Source organism: Euphorbia lathyris, chromosome 9, assembly GCF_963576675.1.
Source record: "Euphorbia lathyris chromosome 9, ddEupLath1.1, whole genome shotgun sequence".
NCBI classification, from domain to species: domain Eukaryota; kingdom Viridiplantae; phylum Streptophyta; class Magnoliopsida; order Malpighiales; family Euphorbiaceae; genus Euphorbia; species Euphorbia lathyris.
In genome coordinates, this window is record NC_088918.1 from 13,290,525 (window position 1) to 13,304,181 (window position 13,657).

Consider the following 13,657-nt stretch of genomic DNA (forward strand, 5'->3'; position numbering starts at 1 on the left):
GCTGCTTCTAGCTTCGATGATAATTTTCCCTGAAGCTGAGGATAAGGGTGTCTGGCGATGGAATTTATCCAGCTCGGACGTTTTTAGCGTTAAGACAGCGTATGGAGCAACATAGGAAGTGGGAAGTGAGTTGCGATCGCAAATTTGGAAAGAAATTTGGAACCTGCGAGTTCCCGAGAAGCTGAAAACTTTCTGTTGGCTTCTGATGCACGATGCGGTGTTATCGAATGGTACGAGGGCTGCTAGGCATTTATGCGATGATGCGGCATGTGATGCGTGTGGGATGGCTGAATCAACCATTCATTTGTTACGAGATTGCAGCGGAGCTGCATATGTTTGGCACTCGATTATCCCTATGACAGAATGGAATCGGTTTTTCAGCATGGAGTTGAAGGAATGGATTTCCACTGGTGTGAAAGAGCAGGGAAATTGGCGCAATGTAGAGCGAAACATCCTTTTCGTCAGCGCGATCTGGTGGATTTGGAAATGGAGGTGCTGCTTTGTGTTTGATGTCGAAGCCACAAGGTGTCCGAACAAGACGGAATTCATCTACGGGAAAGCAAAGGAGTGTCGGATTGCTTTTATGAATGAGCAGCGGCTGTGGGAGAAACCAGTGAGGGAAGTGCTTGTGGGTTGGAAACCGTCGGAGATTGGCTGGATCAAGCTCAATAGTGATGGTGCTCGCAAAGGGCAGTTGGGCTTCGCTGCTGCTAGAGGGGTTGTTCGGGACGCAAACGGAGGCTGGATGGGAGGCTTTGCGGTAAATCTTGGCATCTGTTCGACCGTGCTGGCAGAGTTATGGGGACTCTTCTTCGGGCTCAAGTATGCTTGGGACAGAAGTTACCGCAAGGTAATCTTTGAGATGGACTCCTTAACTGTGGTCAATCTAGTAAATAACGGTACGGAACATAGACACAATTTTTACTGGTTAATTGTTGAGTGCCAGGAGATTATAAAACAAGATTGGGAGGCCAGACTTTTCATGTGCTCCGTGAGGGTAATAGAGCCGTGGACTGGATGGCGAGCTACGCAGGAAGTTTAACTATGGGTCTTCACGAGTGTGAGGTGCCTCCTGCAGGCATCCAAGATATTTTGTTATCTGATCTATGTGGTACTTGTCTCCCTAGGATGACAAGTAGTATGTAGGCTGCTGTTGTTTTTTTCCGGGGTACATCCCCTCCCTATTAATAATAATAAAAAAAAATGAAACTCGATAACTTTTGTAAAACCGAACCTCAAACTTTTACATTTAATATGCTTATTTTTCATTAAAAAAGGTAATACATTTTTAACCTAATCAATCTTCTTCCGATTACTTTTTGGGCTTGATTTCAATTCCCTCCACAATAAGTCCGCCTTTCAAATGTTCGCCAGTGACCTCTTTCAAACCCATTTCAATATCTTTCTTATCTTCTCTAGCGTCATTATAAAAACTTCCCAATTCAATCTCTATCCACCCATCTTTCCTCTCACAAACCCTGTTGCTTTCATCATTGAACCTTGATGCTTCTATTCTGTTCAAAATTCTGACATTTTTTTCACTATTTTCGATCTTCCTCTGTCTCCGGCGAAGGAAGATTTTTGCCTGTGATATAAAGTTTCCAACTTTAACAAATACCTCCGATGGTAAGGTGTCTAATCCGTATGCTCGACTGGCGAATTTTACAATGAGATAAGCTCCGTAAAGTGTTTTTGGAGATAGGTTCTCGGTGTTGAATTTCCCATTAATTTGGAGCCAGCAAATGGTTCTAAGTTCCGCTACTTCTGAGAATCTGTCAAGAAAAATTGAACTAAGATTAGAGTTTTATGGTAAAATCATATTTTTGGTTATGTAATTCACAAAATTTCAAACACTTCAGCAGTATTTTGTTTTTAATGCTTATTAGAAAGTTTAGATATAGTCATAGTGATGGTTGAAACTGCTTTTTATCTTTAAAAAAAAAAAAAAAAAAAAAAAAAAAAAAAAAAAAAAAAAAAGTGTTTGGTAAAAATTTGAAATAATTATTTTTAATAGACTCATAATGTAGAAATTAGTTTGGAGTAATTTTAGACATACATATATTGTATGAAGTATTTATGGGGTAAATTATACCCATGACACTGAACTTTATTTATTTTCATGGTTTGGTTAATAAATTTTAAAGCGTAACATAAAAGTCACTTAATTTTACATTTTGTAATATTATAATCACTAAACTTTAACTAACGCCTCAAAATGATCGTCAAGATATCAAAATGGAAATGTTCAAGAATTAAAGTTGTTTAGAACCATATTTACCATGAAACCATGTTTTTTATTTTTTAAAATTACGATTTCTAAAACTTTATTTCTCTAAAAATTTATTTTCTCTCTCCTAACTAAACAACATTTAAATGGTCTCAAAACGAAAATATTGAAGAATTAAAATTGCTTAGATTATGATCAATTCTTGGATTTTTTTTTTAATTTTGAGATCGTCAATTGTCATTTTGAGATGTTAATTGAAATTCAGTGACCAAGATGTTAGAAAATATAAAATTAAGTGACTTTTGTGTTACATTTTACACCCTAGTAAATGTAGGGCTTTGTTTTTTAATGCTAGCCCATATAAAAACATTACCGTTTTTGTCTACACAGTGACAAAAATAATTTCAAGCAGTCAAATATTGTCTTTATAAACATTGGTGATTACATGTTGATCCATACATAAAGGACTAAATTTTACCAAAAAATCAAAGTTGAGGGGCTAAATTGTACTAAATTAGAGTTTAAGTGGAAGAAGTTAAAATTTAAAGAAATGTAAGGATGGAGGGTATGATTTTGCTGAATTTTATTGCATTCAGAAGATTAAAAAGAATTGACATATATATGCAATACCAAGAAATTATAATGTAATTTGGATCACTAGTCCATCATTAAGATGATGTTACGTACTTAAATGATGATGTCACGTTAATAATTGGGATGATATGGTATCATCTGAATAGACGGTCAATGTCACATTATAGAAATTTTCATGTAATAATGTAAACTTACCTTGAGTGGATATAGGATTTCCAAGACCAATAGAGAGGATTTGTAGCCCAAGAAATAGAAAGCTCCCTTGAACTCAATACGTGTACTTTCTTCCCAGTTGATTTGTCTAGTGAGATTATCTATCAATAACACACAAAAATGTGAAAAATAAACGAGACGCTGAAAATTGGAAAATGAGAGAATCCTTATAAATGTTGATATAAGTTGTATTTGCGCATATTCTAATTAGACCTATACACAAACACATATATTTGTCTGGTTCGTTCAGATCATATTCAATGAACTATTCAGATCGCATTCAATATACTGAAATAGAACATTACGGACGGTCCATATAAACCGTGTATTTTTGGTCGGGCTTGGGGTAAATAAAAGTAAGTTTGAGCTAATCCACCCGGACGTGATTCATTATATTAATATTAACTATATATGTTAATATTAAATTATTATATATTTTTATATAATGTAATTTTAAAAGAAAAAACTACATTCTATCTGTTAAGGTAATTAGTTAGAATTTATGTTTTTTATTTTTATTTTTAAGCCTGCATTTTAATTTTTATTAAATAATGTAATTTTATTTTTTAAGTGGGTTATACGGGTTGGATTTCAGATTTGATTTTCAAAACCGAGGCCGAGCCTGACTAGTTAATAGTAGCTTGGGCTTGAACTGAATTTTTTAGGTATAAACCCATTAAATCCGATTTATGAACATGTCTAATTGCAACGGTGTGATCCTAAAAAGGTGGTAGTGTGGTAAAAAGTCCAAAGTAAGGAGCAATCTTAGAAACAGTATGAGAGTAGAACTAAATGGGATACCATATAAAAAATAGAGCAGAAATGATTGAACTATATTAATAAAGAATGTTTATAATACATGTAAACGCGTTTTAAAATCGTTTGGCTCGAGAAATGAAGCTTAGGCTAAATCAAATAATATTTATATACTATTAGACATGTTCACAGGTCTATGTGCTCGTCCGGTCCACCCAGGCCCACATCTAATGGGCCAGATTTGGAGAAGGAAAAGAATTACATTAGACACGGCACAATCCACACCTGTTTAAGCATATTTATTTGGGAAAATTACACAGAAATTCATATGTTAAAAACTATTTACAACTATATCAAGTCATAATTTTAGATTATGTCAAACTAGTAAAATCAGTACTTTTAATATATTTTAAAGATTAGAATTTATAAATTTGAAGTCTAAAATACATTTTCTAGGCTTTATGACTTATGAATTGGAGTCTAGAATTTCTAAATTATGGTGTAAAACCATAATATGTAGAGAATAATGATATATTAAAAATTAAATTTGGTGATATGACTTAGTTGTAATTTTGTCATCTATTTGATACTTTATTTCTAAGGTAAGTTTGAGATTTATAAAAATAGGACGGATCAATTCAACCCGGTCCTATCTGTTAATATTAATTAATTAATTTAACTTATATATAAATTTTAATTTGTTATTTTATATATATATATATATATATATATATATATATATATATATTATCTTTTGGGTTAGGCTATGCTTACTTTGTTTTTGAAAAAGTAAAGCTATGTTCTTTATTACTTAATTTTAGTAACAATCGGTTCAGTTCAGTTCAGTTCAGTAATCAGTTTAGTTCAGTAATTTATCATTACTTATTATAATTATAATTATTTTTTTCATTATTATTATTATCACCATTATTAGAACCATTATTAATTTTATCAAATTTTTATTTTAATTATTGCTATTTTGGAAGGATTATATTATTATTTCAGTTTCAGTATAGTTCAGTTCAGTTTTTTTCGGTCATAAAAAACAGAGCCTAAGGCTTACTTTGTTTTTTCCACCGTTGGATGTTGATGAACATTGATAAAGTAAGCTCATCCAATAGTAGTTTGTTTGGGTTGGATTTGAGATTTGTTTTTTTAACCCCGAGTTCTGCTCAATCCGATCCTATCTAAATTAGTAGCAGACTGGATTGGATTTAAGTTAAGCATTTGTAAGCGAAAATCCGCTGAACCCGATCCGAATCCGACCCATGAATAGGTCTATACAGGCAAAGGTCCCCCTAATGGCAATCAAAATTAAAATCAGTTAAGCATCTACAGGGGATGGATGAAATATGAATTCTTCTCCTAAAACTATAATTCATATTTGATCCACCGCCTGTAAATCCATGACTACCCTTAACTAGATTGCACTCTATTTTTATTTATTTATTTATTTATCAATTTGGTTCATAATAAACTTTATTAATTTATTATACTATAATTTGATTATTTTTTATCAAATTATTCTCTGTGTCAACATATATTCTTGTAAAATTCATATGATGACATGCATCATTTTTAGCTGATTTAAATAAAAATGACACATTGAGGACCAACATTTATCACTAAAATTCATTATGAACCAAATTAATCATATTAAGGATTAATTTAAGAAGAGTTGGAGAAATCAGAATCAAATATTTAGAGGGTGGATGGACAAAAATTTAGAAAGAAAACCATTTTTGGGATTAAAAAACCAGGGACGGAAATAGAGGTCGGTAGATCCTCCGCGACCCTATGTAAGAATGAAGTTTATAGTTAACATCTATTTGTAAGAGAATGGGTTCCCACAACCCTCCGCCTCTGAAACTAGAGGCGTACCAAGTGAACTATGCTACTTTAGTTAGTAGTGATAGCGTTTTTTGGATTAAATTTTATGGGTTTACACTTAAATTTTTTTGATTCCAGTTTAGTCCGTTGTTAATATATGTGGACTCGTCTAGGCTTGAGAATTAAATCCTAAACCCAGTCTAGTCCACATCACTCAATTTAAATATTTTTAATAGACGACTCTGGGATGGACCCAATTTAATATCATTTTCTATTATCCAAACCCGACCCATTAGATGCGGATCGGAGATACCCGTGCCCATGAACATATTTAGTTAACAATAAAATGTCTAAACTAATTAATGAGGTTTAAATTTGTTTGATGCATTGTCAACGGAATTTCTACTGCAAATCAGGTGTTATGGATATGACTAACAAAAAAAACGTACATAATACTTCATAAATAAAAATTTGGTGTGAAGGAATAAAAGGTGTACAAATATATTTAGGGTTTTGCTATTTATCGCCCCCAAATTACTTATCGCCACCCCCATTGGACAATTTTGCCCTTAGCATAATTTTTTTTTTCAAAATTGGAAAATTTGGCCTAAACGGATGCGACATACCGCCCGACCCATGGCGGGAACGGATGCCGCATCCGTTCCCGCCATGGTTTGAAATATGCAAAATCGTAAAAATTTTAGTGACGAAAAATACTAAATCATTCAATTTTTTGTGACGAAAAATGAAAAATTCTCCTATTTTTTGTGACAAAAAATGCAAAATTGTCTTGAAAAATATGTATTATTTTCATGAGTTCTTTGATAAAAAGATGTAAATCTTAATGTTTCTGACTTGTAATCATCCATTTTCGGGGTTCGGATTATCACACATCAATTATTTTCAAAATTTCAATTATTGTTGTTCGGGTTTATGATTTTGGAGAGAGAATTTTCAGTTTTTGATCAAAATTATAAGAAGGGCAAAAAAGTCCAAAAGGGACGGTGATAAGTAATTTGGGGGACGGTATTCAGTATTTCACTATATTTAACATACTCGATCAACAGAGAAAATTCGCAATCAATGCATATAATATTTAGATTTCACAAATATCTTATTTCTCGTACCTTTCTTCCGATATCAATGAAATGCGGATCACATGACCTGAAGAACAACTCTTTTTTCGTTTTCCAACTCCATGGAGATGTTAATCTTGAGATAGTATCAAGATAATCCGGTGGCAATAATTTCTCCCACACCGAGTCTGAATCAGCTGAGGATTGGAGCTCCGATGACACGATTGACAACCGACACGCATCCTTCGGAGATGTGAATGATAGAATGTGTGCAAAACAATCATCAGGCAACAAATCCAACTTCATATTTTGTTGTTGTTTTTTCTTTTATTGCATACTCAATGTTATATAGTTGGTGTTTTGGATGGGTAGATGTACTTATTATGACGACATTCCGAAACTTTTTGTCTTAATAAAAATGAGAACACCAAAGGAATAAATGAGCACATGCTATATACAATATGAGCAATTATATTCTATGTTATAAATAGTGCTGTCAAAATGGGTCAGGATATAATAGTAAATGAATTAGAATTGAGGTTTAGGGCCGTTTGTTTTACCTACTGTTTGCTGTTGCTGTTTGTTGTTTCCTGTTACGGTTTGATGTTTCCTGTTATGAGTTGCTATTACGGTTTGCTGTTGGAAAAAGCTGCTTTTCCAAAAAGCAGAGATTCTATGCTTTTGTAAAAGGCTGCTTTTCGGGTGTAAAAGGCAAACATGAGATCACTAACCAAACATCTAATGCTGCTTTTCAGATGTAAAAGGCAAACAGGAGGTCATTAACCAAACACCTCTTTTGAAGTGAAAAGGCAAAAAGGAGCATGAAAAGTAGCAACCAAACACACTCTTAATGAGTTCGGGATATAATGGATCGGTACGATTGATCCGTAAAATAAACGGGTTGAGTCGTCAACCCGTTAGTATAACTCATTTAATTTAATGGTAGTGGCGAATACATGATTGTTCTATTGGGGGGCCGATTTTACATGTGGTGTTTTTTTTGCTGAATTGAATTTGTTCAAAAAAAAAAAAACCGTATACATACGTGTTATAATCAGAGTGGTCAAGAATCAATTTTTAAGTTCCAATGTAAAACTTTTCAAAATTAAGGTATATTGTGTTTAAGATTCTTGAATGTAAAAAAAAATTGTGTCTAGCAGAAAAAATCGGATTTAGGAATGACCTAATAGGTAAAAAAAAAGTTCGAATTTAAAAAATGATCTAACAAGCAAAAAAAAAAAACTAGAAATTTAGATTTAAAGAGGACCTAAAAAAGTAGAATTTTGGATTTAGAAATGACCTAACATAACTTGTGCCAATTTTGAGGTGCTAATTCAGCATCCGATCATTATTTCTTAGAAACAAGGAGGCTGAAACTACCATAGCCTCAAATTTTATGGAGACATGTCACATGGGCGACTAGAGGGGCCCAGGTCCATTTCAATGAAACCTACTATTAACAGTCTTAAAATGAATATTTCAAGAATTAAAATTATTTACAATGAAACAACATTTTTTATTTTTACCATATCACCATTTTTGGAGCATTCTCTCTCTAAAGTTTTTTTTTTGTCTCCTAATCCAACAACATCTGAATAATACATTTTTTATTTTTAAGAATTAAAGTTGCTTAAAATATCATTAATTCTTGAAATTTTTATTTTCAGATCGTGAACGGTCATTTTAAGATATTGATTGAAGTTTAGTGGTCATAATGTTAGAAAATGTAAATTTGAATAGGATAATGACCAAATTAGACCCCAATGTTTTCAATGAAATGCATCCTTAACCTATGAAATGGTCCAAATTTAACCTAAAGTTTCCAAGAAAGATCAATTTTAACTTTACGTTAGCGAAATTTTAAATAACTCATCTGACTGTTGTTTAACTGTTACAATGGACCTTCCAAACATTAATTACATATAATATATTTAATGTGTTACTAACAGAATTATAAAAAAAATGTTAAAATAATAACAATTAAGTCCGCCACATACAAGTTGATCACAATTTTTTTTAACAATATGTCGAAAATGTTTATTGTGTTACCAATATAGTTACAACCAAAATTGTATGAAACTACTTTAGTTCATCGATAAATTTATTTAGAAGGTCTGGTGTAACAGTTAAATAACAGTCAAACCAAACCTTTTAAAATTTTCGATAACATAGAGCTAAAATTGATCCTACTTAAAAACTTTTATACTTTCATATGTTATGATTAAATTTACATTTCTCCGTCAAATTTAATACTTATCCCGACTTTTATATTACATTTTGAAGTTAATATATAGCCCCAAATGTTTAGGCCTAACTTCAATACCTTCAATTACAAGTCCTCCTTTCAAATGTTGACCCTTCACTTCCTTCAAATTCATCTTCACTTCTTCTTCTTCATCAATTTCACCATTAACAAAGAAATCTCCAAGCTCAATCTCCATCCACAATTCATCTTCTCTTTTTCTTGGAACTCTCACTTCATCTCCATTAATCAACCTTGATTCAAGCATCTCCATCCTATTTTTATACAACAATTTCTGCATTTTATGTTTGTTTGTGCATAAATATGCACAACTTCTGCTCCTAATTTGGTTTCCAACTTCAATTGATACCTCACATGGTATTATATCTAAACCATAAGCATTTTCAGTCACTTTGAAGACAATATATGCTCCATATCTTGTGTTTCTTGATAACATTTTTGTGTTGATTTTGCCTTGTATTTCTAGCCACCATGTTGTTCTTAGCCTAGCCACCTCGTTGAACCTGCAAAATTGAACGGTAATAAGTACTCGTTTGTTTCTATTTTTCAGAACTACTTTTTGTTTTTTAATTCTAAATAGAAGAGAGAAAAATGTTTGGTAAAATTTCGAAACTGCTTCTTGTAGCAGAAAAATTAAATAATATCTACTACTTATCAGCAAAATGAAAAACAAATAGTAAATAGTAACAAGTGAATCAAACGAACCCTAAACTTTGTAAGAACAAATTAGATATGTTCATGGGTCGGGGGTATCCGTCCCACCTGTTTTTAATAGTCGGGTTTGGACAGAAGAAAATGCATTAGGTTTGGAATAGTTTTTTGGGAGATGGGTTGAAATTTATAAAAAGGATAAGGTCTTATTATCTTATTGTTTTTAAGGAAGTGATGGTATAATTTTATTCATGACCTTTTCAAACAATGGCAATTTTATCTCTATCTAATAGAAAATTTAACAGACTAATTTACAGTTATTTGACTCGTTATTTAACTGTCATGTCGGATATTTTGAAGATCAGTTATGTCTAAAATATTTATCTATTATTAACACAGTTACAAAATACCAGTGTTTAAGTCTGACGGATACAAGTTAATCACAAACATTTACCTAAAATATTTGTTATGTTATTAAAACAGTTATAAATAACCTGACAAAATGTGTGAAACTGCTTCCATTTATCGACAAACTTATTTAGAAGATCCGATATGATAGTTCAATAACTATCAAATTATTTCATTCAAAATTTCTGGGAGGTAGGGGTCAAATTTGATATTATTTGATAAAAGTTAGGGGTAAAATCGCTCATACGTTAATGGTAAATCTATATTTCTCTAAAAATGATAGAGCAAATTTAGAATTTATCCTTATACAAAAATAGAACGACCAATTCGATGTTTTCCTATTAATATTAATTATTAAATATAGATTTTCATATTTTCTTTTTAAGAAGATTTTTATATGTTAAAATTTATAAAATAAAAGTATATAAATTTAAAATTAAAATTCTAATTCTAATTTATATAATAATTATATTTATTTTTAAATAAAAAATTATATTTTTTATTATTAAAAATTATTTGTTAAGTTGGGTTTATAAGATTGGATTGGGCTTGGCCTGAACATTTTTAGAGGTAAATTCATTAACAGTCTCAGCCCAGCCCATCATATCTTAAGAACAATTTATTAATGAAAAATATAATAGTTGCATGTTTAACTATATTTGGTTAAATTTATCAAATTGAACATTGTACATTAATTTTGACATATTTGACCTATATATTTACCGCAATTTTCATTAAACCTATTTACTATTTAGCCCTCATACTTTAATTTTCTTAAAATTCAGCCCTTAATTTATGGTTGCAACATACGTGTCAAATTCATGATGCAATTGGACAATTTAATATAAAACTTTGACTCAATATATTAGCCGTCCCTTGATTTCCGCTATAAAAATAACTGATTTACTCCTTCAATTTTAAAAATATCTCATTAGCCTCTAAAAATTATATAAAATGATTTATTTTATTAAAGTGTGTACTTTTTTCCTTACACTAATCATTTCTCAATGAAGTAGTATGATTTTCTTTTTTTTATTGGTTTGATTCATTGTACCTGGTCCACCGTAGAACTTCTGTTATTAAAATGATATGTACTTCATAAAAATCTCATTTTATGTTGATACATAAGAATAGAATAGAGAGTTAGTAATATTATATTTTATGTGGTGAAGCTCTTAGCCTATTGATTGGAAGCTTACCTATGACTAAGGAGGCCATGAGTTCGAATTATATCTGGATCGAATATCCGAATAAAAAGATCAAAAATTGGATTGAATCGTTGACTTTTTCTATAGAATCGGACTAAATTTTACCATTAACTTAATTAGATACAATTCTATAGAGTTTCAAATTCCTAATATTACTAAGTAAATATGTTAGAAATTCTGAAAAATTCTGAAATCAAACCAAATACAAGGTTGTAAAAAACACTAGGCGCTAATCAGACGGACAAAACCTTCGAGGATTACGATTAATCGGATTTGTATTTTTTATTTATTAATCAACAAATTATTGTATAAATTCAATTAATATATATATTATACTATCTAAAAATAATAATATAAAATTATTTAATATAGAAAAATACGTAGATTTGTAATATATATCTTTAAAATTGTGCAAACATCAACATTTCAAAAACAATATCATTGAAACAACTTAAAAGTGAATTATAATGCAAAAAAAATAAATTCATAATTAAAAATGCTTTTGTTCATTATCGTGTAGACGGTACCTAGGCGGTCTCGAGGCGGCCTAGGCGGAACCGAAGCGGCTGAAAATCGCCTAGGAGTCAATAAAACGCCTAGAGTGACTAATTGTGGAAAATTGGGACAGATTCTCGATTTCAAGCGCCTAAGCGGGACCTAGGCGGTCTTCGTTTCAAACAGTAATTAAATATAATTCTGGAGGTTTTCAAATCCCCGAATTGTACTGTTGTACTAACCTTGAATCAGGAAGAGACAACCAAGTCCAATACATTGGTTGATCACTCCAACAAATATGAAGATCTCTTGCAGATAGCATATATGATTTCCTTCCAGATGATTTCTCAATCTTCAAGCTCTGTATATATATATATATAAGAAAAACCGAATCATATATTTACGTATGTCAATTTCTGATACGACAAAACAAAACGATTCATAACATACAATCCGTTTGACATGACTCTTTTCACATAATTATCATTTTTATTACATTTATATCATCATATATAATCAATCATAGAAAATATATAAATCACATAACAGAATTATAACACGAAACGAACATTAATACCTTTCTTCCATGATCAATGAAAATAGGATTGCAGAGATGAAGAAAAAGCTGTTTCTTTGAAGAAAAGCAGAGTGGATGAATTGACAAAACATCATTATAATCAGAAGGTAAGAAGTTTTGCCACAAAAGATCAGATTGAGCTGCTGATTTAAATGAAGTTGAAACAGAAGAACATCTGCATACATCTAATGGAGTTGTCAAGCTCAATATCTTTGAAATGCATTCTTCTGGTAATCTATCAAACTCCATGGATTAATCCCCAAAAAATTAGGAAATTTTGAGGAAAAAATAAGGTTTAATGAAGTCTTAATTTGTCTAGAGATGATTTTGAACTGCAAAATCTCTTCAATTTTGAAACAGTTTTAAGGTTAATCTTGTTTTCTTTTATATTGGTTAAGGAAAGGGTGGGGAATAAACTTTTGTTTACAAAAAAAATAAATAAATTAAATTCTTAGAAAATGTGATCTGATTAAAAAATAATATATACTCTATCTTGAGTAAAATACGCCTATGACGTATTAATTTTACACTTACTTTCATTATGGCCCTGAATTTCAAAACCAAATATTATGACACTTCAATGTTAAAAGGGGCATTATGTTAGTAAAATGTAAAGTTTAGGGACTATAATGAAAATAAATGTGAAGTTTAGGGTCATGAGTTTAATTTACCCACTCTACAAATATATTGGCTTAATACATCAAAAGTGCTCTGAACTTATTCAAAAATATTGATTGACTTTCTAAATTTATACACGATGTCTCATTAGCCCCATCAGCTTACTTAAAATAACATATTGGTCACCTGACTTTGTTTAAAGTGACCTACTGGCTCTCTGGACTTGTTTATAATGATTCATTTGCTCTCTAAACTTGTTTGAAGTGTTATACATTGCAATTTGTTTAAATTTGTAAAATAATTCAAAACTTGAAAAATAAAGACATAATTCGTGATTCTAAATCTTTAAAAAAATTAACTTTCTGTTTTGTACATCTTTATAGCGTTTTTATAGATATAGAGACTTAATCATGACAATTTAAGTAAGTTCATGAGACTAATAAGACATCATGTAATTTCAAAGGGCCAATCAAAGTTTTTAGATAAGTTCGAGAGGCAACTGATGTATTAAGCCAAATATAATTTTATATACTTATGTCTCGTTTGTTTATCGAAAAATATTAAGTAGGAAATTTTTTTGTGTTGAAAAATAAAATATTTTCCGGTGTTTGCTATAACACCGGAAAATGGTAAAAAGTAGTGGGTGGCTACCTTTTCCAAAATGGTAAGAAGGAAATGAAGTAGTTCCAAAAGTTTCGGAGAAAAATGTTTTACTTTTTTTTTAAGAGTAAAGCATTTTTT

At 30.9% G+C, this 13,657-nt stretch overlaps 2 protein-coding genes across 2 annotated transcripts; both read right to left on the reverse strand.

The window, feature by feature from the left end:
- Positions 1-1,242: 1,242 nt before the first annotated feature.
- On the reverse strand, positions 1,243-7,002 carry LOC136207256 (F-box protein PP2-B15-like). The gene is made up of 3 exons (XM_065998555.1): positions 6,748-7,002; positions 3,017-3,135; positions 1,243-1,772 (listed from the first exon to the last, which is right to left on the reverse strand). Exons 1-3 carry the CDS (start codon positions 7,000-7,002, stop codon positions 1,313-1,315), a joined length of 834 nt encoding a protein of 277 aa, XP_065854627.1. The 3' UTR covers positions 1,243-1,312.
- Positions 7,003-8,738: 1,736 nt separating this feature from the next.
- Positions 8,739-12,695, reverse strand: LOC136205441 (F-box protein VBF-like). Its single transcript, XM_065996029.1, has 3 exons — positions 12,299-12,695; positions 11,964-12,082; positions 8,739-9,462 (listed from the first exon to the last, which is right to left on the reverse strand). Exons 1-3 carry the CDS (start codon positions 12,545-12,547, stop codon positions 8,967-8,969), a joined length of 864 nt encoding a protein of 287 aa, XP_065852101.1. The 5' UTR covers positions 12,548-12,695; the 3' UTR covers positions 8,739-8,966.
- Between the last annotated feature and the right edge of the window lie 962 nt (positions 12,696-13,657).